The sequence below is a fragment of the Drosophila simulans genome, chromosome 2L (assembly GCF_016746395.2).
Source record: "Drosophila simulans strain w501 chromosome 2L, Prin_Dsim_3.1, whole genome shotgun sequence".
NCBI classification, from domain to species: domain Eukaryota; kingdom Metazoa; phylum Arthropoda; class Insecta; order Diptera; family Drosophilidae; genus Drosophila; species Drosophila simulans.
Genome location: NC_052520.2, coordinates 1,966,752 through 1,987,768, shown reverse-complemented (window position 1 = coordinate 1,987,768; position 21,017 = coordinate 1,966,752). Strand labels below are relative to the sequence as shown.

The 21,017-nt window shown below is 47.1% G+C and overlaps 1 protein-coding gene and 1 non-coding gene across 3 annotated transcripts; one reads left to right on the top strand and one right to left on the bottom strand.

Annotated features, from left to right (window-relative positions):
• Positions 1-373: 373 nt before the first annotated feature.
• Positions 374-20,501, top strand: LOC6730621 (fez family zinc finger protein erm). Of its 2 annotated transcripts, none has more exons than XM_039294271.2 (2): positions 374-1,000; positions 17,857-20,501. In XM_039294271.2, exon 2 carries the CDS (start codon positions 17,869-17,871, stop codon positions 19,678-19,680), a length of 1,812 nt encoding a protein of 603 aa, XP_039150205.1. In that variant the 5' UTR covers positions 374-1,000; positions 17,857-17,868; the 3' UTR covers positions 19,681-20,501. The 2 variants fall into 2 exon arrangements, with proteins under 2 accessions (XP_039150205.1, XP_002077799.3); XM_002077763.4 differs by lacking the exon at positions 374-1,000 and adding an exon at positions 16,183-16,469.
• On the bottom strand, positions 5,354-5,426 carry Trnar-ucu. The gene has a single exon. It is a non-coding gene; the product is annotated as a tRNA-Arg (tRNA).
• Positions 20,502-21,017: the final 516 nt, after the last annotated feature.

Genomic DNA, 21,017 nt, shown 5'->3' with positions numbered 1-21,017 from the left:
GCGCAAAAAGAGGCAAATCACAAGAGGAGCAGCCCGCGACGATGCCAAATTGCAGTGCAAATATGTACACACGAGTGATGGGAGCGGGGAGGCGAGGGGTGCTACGAATAGCAGATGGAGTGAGGTTATGTAGCGCTTAGTAAAAGGACAGTCAGCAGCTGCAGAGCAAGGATAAAGGGAGAGCGGAGGCAGAGAGAGGCAGATGATGAGCATGATGGCGTTAATAGCACACACACTCACTCACACCAGCACCCCATTTCTGTCTAGCTCGCTCTTGCACCCCACCCCACTCAGTGCCCACCCCCAAAATGGGTGCGAGCGAGACGCACTACGTGATAATGACGTTTGCGGCTCTCTGTTCTCCAGCTGTCAGTTGGGCGAGAGCGAGAGAGCGCGTCGGACGCTTGTTGTTGCTGCCCCTTTTGACTTTTCCCGTCGGCAATGCCATTTCCCTTCGCGTGTGGGAGTGAAAAAGAGATAGAGATAGGAGAACGCGCTCTCTTATTGATCAAATTTACCGTTGCTTTCGCCGTCGCCATATTTCATATATATGTCGCCCAAAGGACATCGCAACTTGGCTGTTGCGTTTTTGCCTTTCGCCTTAATTTACTTTGGCGCATAAATCAAATATTTACATTCCGAAATTGACGTCTTGAAAGCGCGGTCGCAAACTCACCGTTCGTCGTCCTTTCGCGGGTGTGTGTCTATGTGTGTGTGCAGGATTTAATGCCTAAGACAAACAGTTATTTCACCTCGAGCCGATTGGTAGAACACAAAAAGTTCCAAAAATAATAAACACGCTTTGAAGTGAACACCCGAAAAGAAACACAGGAACCTTAGTAAATTCAATTCAATTTCCCCAAAGAAGTTTCATCTCAATATTAACTTAAGCTCAAGACATCAAAAAAGGATATTAATTGCTGTGCGTAAACACTCGGAGCCTGGATCCTGGCAAATAAAGCGTGCCGAAAAGCCTTGGCCAATTTTCCCCCACCCATTGGTAAGTTTTCCTCTGTTTGACTTCCATCTATGCATTTTAATGGCTGTTTGCGCAAGGTTGAGATAAATTAGCAATTTCGGTTGCTTTCTAATTGGTTACTTATTCGGCACAGATTGATTGGATGTCATTTTCATTTGAAGAAATATACATCTTGAAGGTTGTGCAAATCCCGCAAATCCTTTGGCCATTTATAATGATATTATTTTCTAATATCTTAAGTTCCCGACTTATTTATTTAATTCAAATGAATATTTCTTGTACTGCTCCAAGCAACTTCTACTCATCAAGAAATCCCCAAGTCCTCGCAAGAAGACGTTCACCCCTGGGGAGCCGAAGTGGCGACCAGAAGAACTAAAATATTTAAGCCGGCGCCTGGTAAATGCCAACTAGCCGCTAAGCCGGCCACTCGACTGGTTTTCCACTTGCCACTTTTCACTTGGCCCACTGGCTAGATGGGGCAAAGGGGAGAGAGCGCGGAAAACGGGGCCACTCGAGGCGGCGAGTGAGTTGCCCCGGGCGGTGGCAAAGGATCAGACTCAGACGTGTGTGAGTGTGAAATGAAACGGAAAGTGTCCTTACAAGCTGCCAACTGAGCGCGACAATCTGTCAAACGTTCAACTGTTCAAATGTTCAAATGCTCAGTGGTCGTCTGTCGGCCGTCGTCTATCAATTGTTAATGTCACAGACGCCCAGCGTGAAGGAAGAACGTGCTCCTTGTTGAGGGTGGAGGTCCTACACGCTGGAAAATATAAATCATCAAGATTAAAGCAAGACATTTTTAAGTTACCTAGTTGAGCAAAGAATAATTCTTACTTAAACTAGACTTACATTACCGCATTTGAAATTTAATCTATACCTATATCTATGCCTTTTAATGGTACCATTAGATCATTATAAGTGAGAGGTTTTTCTCCCAGTGCAAAAGCTTGACTTAACTTGATGTTTTGGCCTGTTTAACTTTCGCTTGGCTGACGCGGGCTTTCTTTATTTTTAATTGGGATTTGTGCCGTTGGGTTGGGCCAACGCCTTGGCAGGAGTCGCAGGACTCGCTGCTTTCGCAGGACTCCCGCCCTCGCCGACAATTCGCAGCTCACTGGGCAAGGAGCCACGTGCTTGCTCCTCGCCTTTCCCCCGTGAAATGCGCTTTTGAATAAAAGCACACAATGTGCAGTCCTTTGAAATAAGGGAAGCGTTCAGCGATTTCTACTTTCCATTTTGTGGCTTCACTCGCTTTTTATTTGGTTTGGTTTTTTGATTTCCTGACACGGGTACGCCGGCAATCGTTGTGACATTTTAATTGTTTATTTGCTAAGAGTCCGTGCCCTCGTCCGCTCCGCATCCTGTATCCTGAATCCTGAATCCAGCATCCAGCTTTTCAATCCTGCATCCCACTCAAGTGCTCGAGTTCGGCGCGCAAATATATATTTGTTCCATTCGAAGATTTGCGGGTGAGAGAGGTTTTCTTTTGTTACCCTTGAAGGAATCGAATTCGCGGCCTGTCCTGCGGTGGAGAGTCCTTCGCGGAGTCCTCCACTTTGCTGGCTGGCGTGCATTGGTTAATGTAAATATTTGGCTTTTGTTGTCACTTCAAGAGCACTCCGCTGCTGTTTATTATTAGTTCCCCCTTTTTTTCGAGCACTTTGCATTTCATGCGGTCATTTTTTGCAAGTCGCCTGGGAATCGAGGAACTTCACTACTATCAAAAGAAGTAAAGTATAAAGTAGCTTTTATGGGAATGAAATGCAAGACCACTCTAGCACTCGTTATATAATCCATGTGCTAACATTATTGTTTCAGGCCAGACTTCATTTTAAACAGTCGCAATGACCGAGCAACTTATTAACTGTATTTGAAATCTCTTTATCAGGGTATCTCATAATGTACAACACACTTTTCCATGAGAACAAGCCCACTTATCAATGAAATACTCGCCGTTTTATTGCCCCGCAACCCGTCGAATTAAGCCAGCTTATCAGATGTATCTTTTACATGTCGCTGACTTCGTGCGATATCAATATTTAATAAAAACTGCCCCCGGGCAAACACTTGAACGGTAGCCGAATAAAAAGCCGAGCGACGAACGGTTAAAAAATCAACATAATCAACTTGGGAGTGCAACAGTGGCAGAGCTGGAAGAACCACCACCAGGCGCAACTGGATGTGAGTTCGTGGCTCTGGGCACCCTCATATCGCCGCCTGGTTGAACTCAATCAAACATTTCGGGCACTGCCTAATAAGCCAGTGGCTTGCATATGGCAGTTTATTAGATACAAATTGTTGGAATTGCGACTGGGAAATCGGCCACCACCCGTGGAAAATAGACGTCGCCCATTTTGCAGCTCGGCTGCCCGGATAGCTGCTCTGTTTGTCGGTGCGATTCGATTTGGGTGCTTGGCAAGGGGTTGCTGCTTGCAGCATCGCCATGTGTAGCCATTTTTTGGGCCGTGATTCTGGAACAGGACTAACCCCTATAAGGGACTCGATTCAAGTGCGCAAAAAGCGAGTAGTGAATAAAAAAAGGAACTCGCAACATGAGAGTGCGGAGCGGGGTTCGTTCGCTTGAAAAACCAGCAATTAAGTGCTGCGTTTATGTAGTTTGCCCCGGAGTCCCGATCCACTCCCCTCCCCGCCACTGTAACTTTTTGTTTATTATGCCTAATTGCAGTTACTCCATCATCATCACCATTATCCCTGTGCGCTTTTGTCTGCGCTCCTTTTGCAGCTGCCTTCATTCGCCTCGCTCTTTGTCCTGCCGCTCGAACCTGTCCCACATGGCGCATACTTGATATTTCGCACATCCGCGTACTGCAAGGCAAGTTCCTTCTTCGAGGCGTTTCCCCGAGCCACTTGCAGGCTTAGATATTTGCATTACTTGCCACTTTTTGCGGCACTGCTCTACAAATGATTTCAGCGCTCGTTAGGGGTTCCCTTTTTTTATTTGTGTTATTTATTTTCTCATTTGCTTCTGGCTTTCATGTGGCGAAAATTGTTAGTTTCGAGCTGAGCATTGGAAACTAGCTCGGCTCTGCACAGTGGGCGACATGACGTTCTGGTCGTAGGAATATCCTTGAGAAGGGTTACGAACGGGGTGGATCCGTAGGGGTCCTACATGTGAACATCGCCGTCCGAGCAGCGGGAGCACTTTTTTTGCGTAGCCGAGTGCTATTCAACTTGTTTCGCATTTGAATAGTTCGTCAAGTATTCAGTTTGGCGAAGAACGGGAACAGATCCTTGGGATGTTAAGCAACATAATTGTGGAGAATATGAAAAACAGATCGCTTACTTCTAGCTACAGTAAAACAATGAGAATTCCCATTGAAGACAGACACTTTCGCGGCCGTGGAAATCATTCAAGTGGAGATTGCCAACATGCAAGTGCCCCGCCAACAACTGAGCCACTCAGACGGAGGTCGATGAAAAGTAAATTATAGTGCACACAATGGCATTTGGGGGGCTGTGCCGCAGACAGTCGGCAAATTACCAGTCGCAAATGGGGAATTTATTTTTAAAACCCCACTTGGGGTCTAGGTTGGGGCCGCTGGAACCGCGATGGTTGCACATTTGAAGGCGCAACCCGACGAAACAAAATGGCGGAATCGAATGGATTGGATGGGATTGGGATGGGATGGGAATGGCTGTTGCCTTGGTGTGCGGATAATTTGCATGTGCGCTGATCATTTGACAAGCGACAACAAATTGCCGAGGCCAGGATTTATGCCGCTTCCATGCCCGTGTTCCGTGGATAAACCAACCCCGCCTTGAGCCCTCCGTGGAGCATTGTGGCAGTGGTGGCTGCATCCTACTGTCAATATTTGCGCTGGTCATGTAAACACTTTAATGGCCTGTTTATCGGCTAGTTGGGTGCGCGATGTATCTCGCAGATACTTGACAGCTGTTGCAATTCGCGCTCGAACTGCGCGATTCATGAGTTTCCGCCTTATTTGCGTTTGGGCTTGCGGCATCCGCATCCGCATCTGAGATTTCTGCCCTCCTGCACCGCGCCGAATGTATCTTTCAGATAGCTGTGTACCTTCGCTATTTGCGCCGGGCAAATAGTTTTGAAGAGGGCGCCAATTTGTTTGCCGCTTCTCAGTTTGTTTTTAATTGAAAATTACATTTTTCCAAAACAAACTCAAACCACAAAGAGCAATATTTGTTCTGCTTAATGAGGTTGAAAAGTGGGCGGCAATCCCTCGACGGAAATCTAAGCCAAGCGAAGAAGCCGTACCGAAATATAGAATATTTGGTATCGGATGCTTTTGATGACTGCTGCTTGCAGGATTATTTTAATTGTTTAATATTTGTTGGCATTTCAGTTCAGTTCCCTAAGCATGTACAAAAAAAGGAGTACTTCAACCCTTGCGGGAATCGAACCCGCCACCTTTGGATTAGAAGTCCAACGCGCTATCCAATGCGCTAAAGGGTCCAACGAGAATCCGCTGCTTTCAGATGCACCCACAAAGGCCGCGAATCGAAAAACACTCACAGTCATGAATGACGAATGGCCAACATGAAATTGTGAAATACAAGCAGAAACATCGAGTTCACGATCTGCAGACACAAAGAACTGTGTACATATTTCGCGGGCATTTCGGTTGCGATGTGAATTTCAATTATTTATAGAGCGCATCGCGCAGATACGAAAGTATCTTCGGCTAGGGCTGATGAATAAATTGTCGCCCAGGAATGCGCCGAGCTGTCTGTTTTGCTTTCTGTGCTAATCGATAGATCGTTCGATGGAGATTGCGTTCTCGAGGAGTTACTTACCCACTCACCCCTTTCACCGAATTTCGCTGGGGGCATTCAAGTGCTCAATTCGGTCTCTCCTGTTCGGAGTTCTTTTCTGCCTTCTTATCAGCCCGCTGCGATCTTCATGCGCTTTTAGCTAATAGGGGGGTGGGCATGGGGCATGCCGAATAGGGGTAGCTGTCGTAGGGGTTTCGCTCTCGTGACTCTCGACAATTACTCAACTCACTTTAGCTGCTGTTGCTACTTTCGGTTTGTTAACGAATTAATCAAACTGAACCAGACCAGACACCCCAGGCTTAACCCACGACAGCCCTAAATGGAGTAATTTACCCATTTGCAGTCGTGGCGATTTTTTATCTCTGCCCTTTCGCTTTCGTCCATTGAAAGTGTCCCCCTTTTCTGGGGGAGTTTTCTCACTTGTTAGGCATTGTCGCTCCACGTGATTTATCTACACCTTCCGACGGCTCTATTTCGGTCTGGAAAATACGTGCATTTACAGTACGTCGTCCTGGGGGCAGATTATGCAAAGTATTTCTGGTCGCTGCTGCTGCACTCGAAACGGATATTAAATTTTATTGCTCATGTTGCCATGGATTTTCGCGCAGGAGTTGGGGTAGCCTCCTTGCGAGGGTGGGGGGGTGGAGCACCTGTTCTCGTTGTTGTTGTTGCTGCTCAGTGAACTCTCAAGTGGCCGACCGACCGGTCAATTAGCCAGGTCTAATCGCAGTGCGGAATGTGTGTGCATTTTTCCAGTGGGCGGGGTGATGGACTGCAGGGCATTTAAGAGGAATTTCAAATATTCCATAAATTTATTATGTATTTTCCTGATATTAGTTGATTTTTATATATATGAAATAAATCATAAAATCATAGGGCACACCTGGTCATTTTGCATATCATTTGACGAGGCAACATGATCGCTTCCTCCAGATTGCACATCAATTATATATAAAATATATGCGTTTTACTGTTTGGCAATCAACACAAGAGGCAGGACTTCTTGCTAGGCAAATTCCTAAGGATCAACATCCTGTCGCCTACTCGCATTACAAGCAAGCTGGCACGAGCCAATTTAGAATGCCAAATTCGTCAGCGTTTGGGAAAGAAAAGCGCACATAACCGGCAATTAATGAGCAGTTGTTCGAGCGGCGAGGCACTCGAAGGACAATGCCAGGACTTCGGAGACGACGACTGACAGGCGGAATAAAGGAATTCGAGCCCAGCGTAGGGAGCACAAAAAGCCGCGAGCATATGCATTTGATTCTCGAACCGAAAGCGACGATTTCGCTTTCGTTGCGGGGACTTTGGCATTGCGGAATATAATTAACCGGAAGCGCGGCACACGCGCCAGGACGAAAAACAGGACTCGAACAGGATGATCGGCACACCGACGCAGGATCCTCGTGAATCGCAGGATCGCGTGTCAACAACCGTAGAAAGAAAAAGCATTTCCGCTGCCACGGCCGCCGAAAGCGAAATCAAATGTCAGGCCAGTAGCGGAAAAAAAAACGAACAACGCCCCGCAGGAGCAACCGGTTTCTCGGGCAGGAATTTTAAGACTAGAGATGATCATGCACTTGAAAAAATACTACTCTCTGTAAAATTTTGTATTTAATTTGATTGTATTTATGTTTTTGAGATTTATTTTATCAGTGAGCAAATAAGAACTCGTGTTCTAACAGTAGCCCACTTATACAAATAGATTCAAAGTTCACAATGTAGTGAATTGTTTGCAGTGTAGTAATGATGCTCAATTAGAGCGCTGGCAAACAAGTCGCCTGATTATCCTTTTCTGCCCACTTCAAGGAGCGTGAATCTCCGCCGGCAGCTGGCTTGCAGAGAAAGGAATCTCGATCTTGGTGGCTGAACAATTGTTCGACTGCGCACATTGCTTCCTGTCGTCCTGCGAGCCACCGGAAGGATCAGCGCCGTCTCCGAGGGTTGCTCCTTGCTCCAGGATCCTGCTCGCTCCCCGCTCCCCGCTACCCGCTCCTTGTTCCACATTCCTAGCTCGCCTCGCAGTTTTTGGAGGCGTGTTCGCTGGTGTGCGTCGCATATGTAGCAATTAATATGCCTCAATTCTGTCGCAGGACATGTGCTTGAGCGCGTGCCGCGCGTCCTTAGGAGACCTTTGGGCGTCTTCAAAAGGGGGCGTAGCGCCTGCTGCAACGTCATCCGATCCTTTGAGAGCATTGTGATTCGGCCCAGATTGAAGGAGGTGTGGTTCCGATGAACTGGAATTATTAGTAGGTGCAGCTGCCTCTCTATTTAACGAACTTCTTATGAGGGAAAGATGCAGGGTGTTAGTTGGGTTCGAAGTAAACGGAGATGAACACCACGAAAGCCTTTCAACCAAATGGAGTTCTTTTACAGGGATAAATTTGTAGGATACAACGATGTTTTATAGTAATATCTGCAACTCCGAATGTCGTGACAGATTAAAAATTTAATTATAATCCCCTCACCACCTCAAAAACCGCCTCTAATCCATTTAGAATCTGTCATAACCGTTTAGTGCGCATTTCCATTTCGCGTAAGCTAATTACCTTGTCACACATCTCCCCTTTTTAACGCCGCATGTCCTTTTTATCCCTTACACATGGTAATAACAAGCCCTAACCCAATATTTAACTATCATGTCGCAGGAAGGAAAAGAATTCTCCCACGAGCGGACAAATCATAATGGTAAATAAGGCACTTTCCGGCTGATTAGCATAAGGATATGAAAAGTGTTTCGTGTTCGCTGGAAAACTGTTGCCGTGTGCCGTCGCTTCGCTTCCTGTCATAAAAAGCAACAACAACCGCAACACCTCCCCCTTTTTTTCCAGCAGGTCACAGGTCACGGTGGGCAGGTCGCAGGCTCAAGGGTTGAGTGGAAATATGACAAAAAAGTGAAACGCGTGTCAACGTTTTGGGCGGGAAATTATTAACATGCTCGGTGGCCACACCCACGCCGCCCCTTCTTGGCCTGCGGTAAGCGCATTATGCAACATTGTGTCAAACTCGATCGGAACTGGTCACGCGACCCTCGGCAATACAATTATAATTGCGACAAATTGAACGCCGCCGGTGGCACGCGCCTTTATTGGCTCATCTTCCGGTGGTTCGGAAAACAGATTGCAACTTTGTTTTCCCCCCACGCCCGAGTTTCTCCATTAGCCGCGTGCTTTTCCTCATTGACTCCACTTCCCCTCGGGTTGATTTATTGGCTTCTACTTACTTCCGGTCGAGTCCGATGATTCGATGTCCTTCGGACAGTTGAGCGCCCAATTCAGCTCGAGCCTTTTTTATTGGCTTTCTTTCGAGGACCGCTTTTTTGTGGCTGTCACATGGTTGGTAGTGATTAGATACATTTCACTGTGGTGTATACACTCAAATAAAATGAAGTTTAATGAAGAAGTTTGTTATATTAATTCTTATCAACTTAAGCTTACAGAATATATGTAACAATTACATTTTGCCTATTGAAAATCAAAATTATCCTCATTAGAATCTTATCCATGAGTTTCAACCTCCCACGTTGCTGCCCTTCAAATTTTTGCATCTATTTTGCATATTTGCAAACCGCAGCTGCTAACCATTGGTAAACCGCAGAAATTGACCGTAATTAGGAGTTTATGTTTATCAGATGGTTGATCAACATTGAACAAGAAATAAATCACTGCGGCCCGCTGAAAAATCAAAACAATGCAATTATTTAGGCAGAGTGGAAACGCTCAAAGGATTTAGGCAGTAATTTGCGCTAATTTGGGTCCAGCGGAAAAATATGGAAGAGAGGGAGGTTCCTTTTCAATACAGAAGCTGGATTAATAGCCCATCAAAATATAGTGGGAACACGTCAAAACACTGTCAATACATTTCCCAAATCCCATCTGTATCTCCGTCTGCACTTGTGCGATAATTGTTCTCTGGAGAGCGAAAAGGGAACTGTTTTTCAGCTTTGAAAGGGACCGACAATTCCCGGGCTACCTACACCCGCATCTATGTCTATCTATCCATAGCTCCTAATCCGTGTGTGTGGGTCTCCATTGTGCAGGATCGCAGGGAAGAGAGGTCCTGGGAGAGGTCCTGGCCAGGATTATGCCTGTAATTTGGCCTGCTTAGATGCTTAATTGTGCTTAAATGTATGCATAGCTTATAAAATATTTGCCTTAAATATTTTGGTTAAATCGTGAAAGGGTACAAAACACGCTCCTGGCGATACTCTTCTATATCCTGGGAAGGATGTGCACGCATATGGAATAACTAGGATGTTTTACTCTTTAAGGGAAAAATACCTGCTCTTCAGGAATACATATTTCATAAATTCAGCATTATTGCTACGGAAATGATTATGAGTTTGAAGGAGAGGGGACTGAAAGCCCGATTAAATGTGAATCCCCCTGCAGACCATAGAGTCCAATCCACTTAACATGCTCCCAAACAATGGGGAACTCGCAAAGAATTCCGAATGCTTCTTCACACTCAATTTCGCTAATAAATGTGTTTTGCCAATGCTGGCGAAAATGATTCCGCCACCCCGCTTGATATTTAATTTCCCTTTGGCTAAGCCGCAATTTCCGGTGACACCCACCAAAGGCGAACATCAACGCCCCCAACAGACATCAAGTCTCGAATTCGAAGCTGTCAAAATGCAGGCCACAAAAAGAAATTATGACAGCAGGGAGGAGTTCCGAAAGTGGGTGTTGTTCGAATGTGTGGTTGTCAAAATGCCAGCATACGCATCGAAAGCCAATTAGGAAAAATAAATCACGCTTCACATGGAGAGATGCACTGCGCGAAATGTGGACATCTACGCGTTTTTTATATATTCGAATACTTAATATTTGAATATTCACCATGATTCATTACACTGCATTATTTTATGTGCTATATAATTATTTAAGCACATCCTTCCAATTCTCCCTGTGCACAATCCAAATGCTTCAACCATCCCACAGACAAAGAAATCCAGCACGCACGTTGATGCACAAGTACAGTAGTCATTCCCCAACCCCAACGAGGAAGCACCGAAGGAAGCCGAGCAAGTGCCAAAAGCTGATTTCACTGTAATTACAATTCACACTCCTTTCGGGTGGTTGGATTTGCTTTTGGGGGTGTTATCCTTGTCGAGGGGAAATAAAAACATCCTGCAAATGTGTTCTTTTTGTTCGGCAGCACTTAAGCGATGGCCTCCCCCACAGACACCCCCTCATTCCATCATCACCCCAGCAGATTTCTCTTTTTTAGAGAGAATGCTTCTGAGCTTCATGATGAGTTGGCAAAACCCGCAAAACAGACACACCCACCAAGGGGAATGGGAACTCCTTTCGCTTACACTCAAAGAAAATGCTAGCTAGAGTTAAAATTTGAGAGCTCAAAGTAATCATCTATATAAAGTCGGGGCAATTATAAAGTTTACTTAACAGATAAATAGTTAAGATATTGAATGTGATCTTAATATATAATATACATAACATTCCTACTTTTTTCCAACTTTTCTTTGAGTGCCTTCTTTTCCACCTTCCGTGTGGGCGTTAAACGCGTGTCAGGCCTACCACTAAGTAAACAAAGACAGCCTTGGGTTGGCCCTGGACCACCAGGTCCCTGGTGATGCTGGAGAGCAGGCTGTGGGTGGAGTGGGGTGTGTGGGCAATAGAAATGTCACAAACAAACCGATTAAACAAGTACTTGCCAAACAAACACCCACAAAAAACCACCGACACCGCCCAGGCGAATCAAAGCTGTGAAACGAAGCCCCGAATGGCATCACACAATAACCGAAAAGTTTCCAAGGGTGACCAAGCATGGCATTCAGAACGAGAACCCGAAAACCCAACAACCCTTTGGAAAGTTCGGTGGAAATGCGGATTTCCCTTTTCTCTGGGCTTCCGATTAGGTTGATGGTGACATCGGTTTGTGGGTCACGCGACCCAGACTCACAAATTCAATTCAGCTCTCATCTTTTGGCACTGGCAATCTGCCGAATATGTTAATGCCTGCTTAAGCCTATTTGTGTCAATTAAAAAATAATCGCTAAAAGGATTCGCTCTAAACTTTGTTTACAGCGGGAAAATGTCAAATGCACGTTCTGATTTAACATTTTTGCGATGCGATTAGTCGGTCAACTGGTTATCCTGGACAATATGGTTTTTTTGATGATGGGAACCAATAAAACACTTTACGAGGAACAGTGAAACTTTTTGTCTAGTGGAGAGTGAAATGAACATGCTTGGGCTTGGAAAGGATTTGCTTCTTTCTTCAATCTCCCTAAAGCAATCAAGCAATTCGCCAATCCAACTCACCTAAGAAAGTAGAGCAGAACACCAGACAGGACACTCGGCACATGAATTCGAATTCCTTTTCCCATTCCCATGGCTGGTCTAATTTGTGGGTGTTGTGGGGAATTAACCTCTTAATGAACTAATTTACTCAAGATTAAGATGGCCAACAAAGGAGGCGGCCGCAGCTAATTGTAAAAAAGAGCGGGACGCAAGGACCAAAGGAGAGCAGGACGAGAAGGACGAGGACCGAAGTTTGGCTAGGTAGCCGATCCTTCAGCGCAGATAGGAACCGAGCAAATTGCCAGGCGGTTAATCTATTTAAACGCGCCAAATACGCGCGACACAATGGCAAATCGCCAGAAGCAGAATGCGTATTTGGTCGAGTGCACAGATTTAGGGATAGAGAGGATCAAAGGACGAATGGCCAAAGGAAATCCGTCTATGGCCGGCAGCGGACAAAGGCCAAAACTCGTCTAATTGCGCGCCTATGAGGGAAGCGAAGAATCCGCAGTTCCGACTGGAGGAGAATGCAGAACGCAGAATGCAGAACTCAGAACTCGGAATGCGAGAGAACCTGCCAATTGTTTGGGAACATCCCTTAATCTGTGTCGGTAATCGGTAATCGGCGAAAATCGCAGGACGCGCGGCACAAAGGAGCGGCCGAGATCCTTTTGAACTTTGCTTGGGCGCAAAAGAAGGTTAGCAAAATATTATTACAAACCTACGGAACCGTAACCCACATAACATTAAGTTGTGCACTGGGAAAAATATCGTGTGGGTTTAGGAAATATGCAACTTATCCTATGAATAACATTGGCAGTTCAAGCCATAGATTTTCCATGTAAATTAACCTTTGGATATTCAACAAAGTATTTTGAACTTTACGTTAAGGGATTCTACCAAGTGCTAAATGAATACTTGTACAGTTCTGTAACCAACTTCCTTAGTGTACCACATTTTCCTCAGTGTACCTGCTTTCGCTTGTGCCTGTGTTTACTCTTGAATGAACTGAAAACATTTCAATTTGACAATCGTAATGGAGGCAAGGATGCTGAAGCCGGTCATAGCTAATATAGGCGATTTAGGGGATTACATCAATTGTAAAATTGGTCAAACACCGCAATTGTTTCACTCCGCAAATCGGATATTCCACTGCCCCTGGATACGCGCTCACCCACACAGGCCCGTTCCCACAAAGGAGCGCAGGACGAATGACGGCGGACGAGTCCCCGGGCAGCTGTTGAGTTTCCCTTTGAGAGGTCCTCATCGCCGGCCATTGTCCACGGCCGCCTTCGTCCTAGTTACACATATGCAAACGTATCTCGGGGATACGCCGGACCCGAGGTCCTTGTTCAATGCCTTGTAATCGCTCCTGGCTTACCGCAGATTATGCAAGCCGCTCTGCTTCCCTTCCCCCGGAAAGCGATTTTCCCATAGCATTGATTCATTTCCCTGGAAAAATCGGCCAAATCTCTGCTGCAATCTGGCATCAGCCCAAGTTCAGTTCCTTCCCGAGGTGTAAATCTTCAATTTTAAGGTTAATTTTCGGACGAGGTGCGAGAAATGCGAAGCGTTTTATTGGTTTAGTAGAGCAGTCAGGAGGCGGTGCTGGAAAATCGCCAACTAGCCGTAGATTTAAGTTAAGATGGGTAAAGGTGGTACCAAGTTTATGCAAACTCTTGGAAGTGGAAGGATTGCACACCTTTAAGGTAACACATATATAAACAATTTTTAATTGAAAAGCTCCGTCGTTTGGGAAACAATTTATTTGTAATCCCGAAGTGACCTTTAACCCCTCGAGAGTTCTAAAAATAAAACAAAATCCCAGAGCACCGCAACCATTTTGCAAACTCATTAAAAATTTATAAAAAAAAAACAGCGGCAGAAAAGGACACGCAACAACAGCAACAACCGGAGGTTGCACTCTATTTGCATCTCTTTTCCGCTGACCTCTGAACTCTGCGCCATTTGCATCTGCGCTTTGCTCTCGTTCTCGCACAGCTTTTGCACTTTTTGTTTTATATTTTATTTTGCACATTTTGCCGGATTTTCAAGTTCCTTTGTTGTTGTTTAGTTTAGTTCGTTCTGCATTTACAGTTAGTCCACTCTGCCACCCCTTCGCCGCCCACGTCCTTATCAAGGATACAACACTCCTCCCCCCCTCCCCCACTCACCCATCGTTTAAGTGTGTGTGTGCTTACATGGCCTTTGAATGGAAATGAACAGAGGTGAAAAGGAGCAGAGATAGTGGAAGAGAGATAAGGTGCAAAGATAACTACAGTTCAAAAAACGTAGTAATAGTAAGCTCAACACTTTTCACTTCGTTTCTAAATGTTCTGTTGAAAAATGTGCAACACATCAAATGTAAAAAAATACTGGGACTTTTTCTAACCTCTTTTTTTCTGTTAGTGTATAAAAGCTGCATAGGCCGTGGTCGTTTTGTTTGTTGAATGTCCAGTTGGTTGTTGTTTGTGCTGCTATTTTCCCCTCGTTGCTGCCTTTTTTCACTGCGTTTATTTATTCAACTAAATGCAGATTGCACATTTCAGTATGTGCCGTTCATTTAGCTTCCAGTTAATCACGCTGTTTTGCCCGCTTTTTGTCAAGGATAATCATCGGATTGTTTTTGCTTCGTGGAACGTATGCTTTTTAAAATATTGGAATTATTCACACAATACAAAGCTTGTTAAAATAAACAGTAGAGCACACTTTTATAATTTAAATTACGAGTTAAAGTAGAGTTACCCGTCGGCATATCATAAGAATCAGACAAATAGTTTACAAATAGTCTACAATATTTTTTATTGTTGCCACATTCAACCCATCCAATCCACATTACACCAATGAGGAAACCTAATCAACAAAGAGTTGATATTTGCATATCGATTTCCCCACACAAGAGCCGCACAACAAGCCAGATTTCCGGAAAATGCAGTCGAAATGGCGGCCATAGTCCTTGAAGGACCCACTAAATCCCCCGCGCTTCCCGTCGGACTCCCCGAAGAGTTGTGCTTTTGTGTGGTCTTGCAGCTGCAATTGCTGAACTGCTCAACTCCAGCATAAGCAGCCATGTGCCCTGCATTGCCCAAGAAAAGGTCCTGGACCGTGGTCCTGCGAACGGAAGGGTGGGGCAGGGAATCGGTGGAGTTGGTGGAGCAGCACGACAAGCACTGCCAGAGCAAACAAAGTCAAGAAAGCCGCTCTGGAGATGCCATCAAAATGAATATGGGATTATATTTAACTAGTGCAGGCTGGCGATGCAAGGGGCTTCAAATTAAACAAATGAGAAAGGTGCACCTAGAGAAGAGGAAAGGAATATATAGTTCTCTAACCAATTTTAAATCTATCCTGCGACTATCATTCCTGCGTAGAATAGGGATTACTGATTGGATTACGGCTGAATTATTTTCTCTGTATAGCAAAAGAGATGAAGAATTGGAGAGAATCAGAGAATCCTTGCCCGCTGGCGGGCTAAAGGTGAGCAAACAAAGACGCTGATAAAACGAAATGCCAAAACGACAATTGAAACGCCCAACAAAAGGCATGAGCTTTCCAGGAGGGAAAGGGGTGGACCACTGAAAAAGTCAACTCGAGAGGCATCCACGAGGCCGGTGGCTGCCATTTCTTGGTGTCTGCGCCCCATCCAAATCAAGTGTGAACGGAATACGGCCAAAGGTGGCCCATCCATCCATCCATCCATCTATCCGTCCGTCCATCGCTCTCTTTCCAGCAGCCGAGCGCTACACATAGTGCGCTCCCTCTTTCGCGGAACCTCCTCCATCTCGTCACTCCCCTATGTATCATCTTCCCGGGCTCTTGAGCTCTATCTCTATATAAATATTTTAGGGGCGGTCTCTGCTCACTGCCTCTCTCTTTCGCCGTAATATTCCAATTCGACATTTTGTCTTTTCATTCATAATGCAGTCGCAGTCGGCGGCGACGTCGGCGTCAGAACATATCCTCCAATCTGAACGTGATGATTAAGTTCTCCTTTTGCCCGTCGCTCCCATCAATCCATCTCGCTCTGTCGCTCGACCAGGACGTCTGCTTCTCTCTCTCCCTCCCTCGGCAGGCATTTCACCTCTCACTCTCGCCAACTGCGGCAACACGCAGGACTCTCGGGGGTTGTTTTGCCAGGATTCACCCCAGCACTCGCCGTGTGTCCTTTTCATATTTCTTAAGGCCCGCACCGCTCGCTGTTTGCCTTCATTCCGCTTCGGTCGCTGATCCTGTGCTGAACGCGTCCTGTTCCTCGCGTCCCTCGATTTGCATTTAAAAAGCGTATATCCTTTTCGACGAAACAAGTGAACTTTAAATAATAAAGTAAAAGGACCAAGTTTAAGCAAGTTCAATTTGTGTGTGCCAACTGTTGTGTATCGCCTCTAACAAGTGGAGATCGGCCGCCTGCCAAGGGAACTGGATATCCACATAGGCAGTGCCTGAATATGGTTTACTTTGTACGTATTCGATACTTAAAAATTTAATTTATTACTCTGTAATTGCAAAACACCGACGGGAAAAGGGAAAAACTGTAAAGAAGAAGCTTGCTTTTTAAATTAGAAGCATTTCGAAGCTATGAGCGTGGCGTTCAAAGGGGGCTTTTAAATGGAAATATATTCAGCCATGTATCCTTACCATCACAACTCATAACACTTATGATTTTGATTAACCCCATCAGAACTTCTAACATGTGCTAGGGCATAGCCACTTGCTCAACTCAAGACAAAGTTTCCAAGTGCCTGTGTGTTCTGTTGATTGAATATTATTCCACGCACTTGGTTAATAAGCTCGGTGCGGCTCGCACTCCCCAAGTGGCGTTCGTAGAGGCAAATTTTGAAGTGGCCACTATAACAAAAACATAATTCGGCTGCTTAAAAGTGGAACTACTCGTTCGTGTAGTTTGGCACCCGGGAAACTTTGGGATCGAGGGCTGACCGCCGCTGCCTCCGGGTCAGCGTGTGAAATGGTGCCCGCCTCCCGTTTAATGAGATTAAAGCGCACTTTGGGAGGGAAACTGCAGGATGGACGAGCTGCGGACCCAGATGGGAGCTGGGCCTGCTGAGGCGTCAAATCAAGTTAATTAAAAGCGGCAAGGAAGTCGGTAATCGCACCGGATGTCGCACATTAGCCACACTCGAGGGCACATGGGGAAGATGGAGCCGGCAAGGCGGCGATGCAGCCTTACACCTCCAGTCGAGTGTAAGCGATTTAATGAATCGCACATAAAGCCAAGACCCGCGCCAAAAAATTCGCATGCTCCTTACTGGGCCTGTGTTATGATTGATGGCAATATGCTGGCGAAAGGATTGAGGTCTTTGTTTGGGTTAAGTGGAGTGTAAGCCAGGGCCAAGCACGGGTTAAATGCAAATAGCCTGGTATGCAAAATCAATCGGGTAATATTATGGAACGCACTGCGGTTTGCGTTTAATTGCAACCCGCTGGCTGGCCCTGAATTATCCTGCGGAAATGTCCTGCCGCTGGGAGCACGCCCTCCGCTGGCGTTTGTTTGTGCTCCCGAATTGCCAACGCATTAGTCGCACTTGACTGATCAGGCGGTAAATAGTACGCACAGCTGCGGTCAAAACAATAGGGACCACTTGAAATCGCGCAACTTGGGAATAGGTGTTGTTATTATATTCATAATTATAACCCGAAATATATGCTTTACATATTTGCTTTCGACGAAGTTTTTAGAAAGGTATGGGAACCAGACATGTTATTTATCCTAGTTATTTCCCCCCAACTGTGGTCACAAACAATGGAGGCGTATGCCTTCGATTAATTGATAACCCGTTGCTTAGTTTGCATACTCAATTTGGCTCTTTGTTTCCTCCCTACTTGCAGAGTCCGCGTGGCATGCAACCGTGTAGTCCAGCGGGAGAAGTCGCAATGATGCCGCCGTCGAAGAGCCCCGTGATGGAGAGCGCCGCCTCCGACCAGAATCCTGCCCAGCAGAGCCAGCAGCAGGACGAGCAAAGCGCCAAGCGGGCGTGTCCCCTGAAGTTTTCGATAGCCAAGATCATGGAGCCGGATCACAGGCCCAGCCAAGTGCCACCGCCGCAGCCCGCTCCGGCTTCCTTCGCCACCAATGATGACGACGAGGATGAGGATCCGGAAATCGATGCCGACTCGGAGCGCTCCTGCAGCCCCATCGAGGTGATCAGCCTGGATCAGTCGCCATCCACCGTCAACTATGACTCCGCTTTCAAGAAGTATGTGCCGGGTCCGTGTTCGGGCGCCACTTCATCGGTAGCCTCGCCGCCGAGCACCGCTGCTGTGCAGCAGTTTGTGAGCTCCCGCCACCAGGAGTTGCTCTCTCAGTATCCCCTTCTGTACTATGCACCCAATCAGCTGATGTGCGCCGCCGCTGCCGCCCAATATGCGGCGTTGACCGCCCAACAGCAATCGCTGGCCAGCGCCGCCGACCTGAGCAGCTTCACCGCCTCCCTGAACGCCAGCTTGCATCACTCGCAGTCGCTTAGAAGGAATCTGGGCCATCCTCTGGCCGCGGCAGCTGCCGTGGCGGCTGTGGCCCAATCCCAGGCCGTGCCCAATCTGCAACATACCTTGGAAAAGTCGCCAGTGGCGCAGAGAACAGCCCAGAGTTCGGGATTGCAGGCCAACTTGAAGAGGAAACGATCTCCGCAGGATCAGGGCGAGGTGACGCCGCCACCAGCGTCTACTGCCACTTCCGCCACTGGAGCCAGATCCCGCTCCCCGTCGCCTCAAGGATCCATCGAGGACAGCAGTCCCGGATCGGCCAGTGGCGGCAAGCCCAAGACCTTCTCCTGCCTGGAATGTGGCAAGGTGTTCAACGCCCACTACAATCTCACCCGCCACATGCCCGTCCACACCGGAGCTAGGCCGTTTGTGTGCAAGGTCTGCGGCAAGGGATTCCGCCAGGCCTCGACTCTCTGCCGGCACAAGATCATCCACACGTCGGAGAAGCCGCACAAGTGCCAGACCTGCGGCAAGGCCTTCAACCGCTCCTCCACCCTCAACACCCACTCGCGCATCCACGCCGGCTACAAGCCCTTCGTGTGCGAGTACTGCGGCAAGGGTTTCCACCAGAAGGGCAACTACAAGAACCACAAGCTGACCCACAGCGGCGAAAAGGCCTACAAGTGCAACATCTGCAACAAGGCCTTCCACCAGGTCTACAACCTCACCTTCCACATGCACACGCACAACGACAAGAAGCCCTACACCTGCCGCGTCTGCGCCAAGGGATTCTGCCGGAACTTCGATCTGAAGAAGCACATGCGGAAGCTGCACGAGATCGGCGGCGATCTGGATGACCTGGATATGCCACCCACCTACGACAGGCGGCGCGAATACACGCGCAGGGAGCCACTTGCCTCCGGTTATGGCCAGGCATCGGGTCAACTCACGCCGGACTCCAGTTCCGGCAGCATGTCGCCGCCCATCAATGTGACCACACCGCCACTTTCCAGCGGCGAGACGAGCAATCCCGCCTGGCCCAGGTCCTCCGTTTCGCAGTACCCGGCCGGTAGCTTCCACCACCAGCTCGGAGTGGCTCCACCTCACGATTATCCCAGTGGCTCCGCCTTCCTGCAACTCCAGCCGCAGCAGCCACATCCGCAAAGCCAGCAGCACCACCAGCAGCAGCAGAGACTCTCGGAGACCTTCATAGCCAAGGTGTTTTGACAGCGATACTACGCGGAAAGCTTGAACAGCTCCACGGGGTCGACCTCGACGACCAGCTCCACGGTGACCACCACCACCACGGCCATATCCTCGATGGCCACCTCCAGGAGCGATCTGCTGATCGACTGACTGCAGTTTGTTGCAGCGGCGGCCGCTGCGAGCAGCTCGAATTCCGGGCAGGACACTGGCGAATCTCCGTCTCCGGAGCTCGGATGCACTGCTCTGGGCAGTGCCGTCCGCGCACTGAACGGACTCTTCTAGGCAGAAGGACCCCTGCCCACCTCCACCCACCCCGCAGAACCTCAGCAGCCACCAAATGGTTTCAACTTGTGCAATACCCCACTCAGAAGATGATGATGACGATGATGATCCCAACGCTCAGCCCACATCTCAAAGCAGCATTTTGTACATAGCGTATCCCTAAGAAGTCCCACAGAACACTCTACTTAAGCAGCTCTCTCGATGTATAGATGTAGTTAAAGGATTTACCTAGTTAGTCGCCAATACCGAAAGCCCTGAGTTCCGTGTACATCGGCTACACGGATCCTCCAGGTCTCGTTTCGATATAGGAAATGGTGTTTTTAACTTTGCGTTAGAGCTTTTTGGGGTCTGTCAACCGACATACATAGATGGAAATGTATCTTAGAGTTGCACTAGATATCCGTACTGTACTCTATCCCTAAGTGTCTGTGTAACCCAACGCAAATTAATGAAATTGAGAAACATTTTAACGAAGATCCATGAATGCATTGTATTTGTTTAGGTCTTAAGTGATATTATTGATACTGTTTAAGCAATAAATCAATTCTTCAATTATTAAACGGAAATGGTGTTTACATATGCTGGAAAAGCGGGTTATCCCTGTATAATATCCAGATGCACATATGCAAATAACTGAGCAACGGTGTGGGCTGCCATTGAGTCGAGTGGAGGTATCCTGAATAATGCAAATGGATGCGAAATGAAAACAATTATTGCTGCATTACTCGGGCCCAAGAGTCGCGTTTAATGGGCTCTAAACTGTCGCCACGTCTGCCGCATGACATTTGCAACTTAATTAGTGGCGACCAGCTCCCACTTTTCCACCTTACACTCGGGAAAACTCGGCAGGTGGCCTGCTCCTGCCACACGCCTCAGTCATTTGCATAGCACTTTGATCTGTGGCTCGAGAAAAGCCAGGAATCCCGGAGTGGAAATGGGTCTGGAGCAGGAAGGTTGACGTTCTCATAAAAATGCAACAGAAGCATCCTTATTAGTCGGGCGGCTCAATTAATAAGGCATGGTAGAATATATGAAAAATATATGACCTTAGTAATTACCAAATATATTCAAGTGCT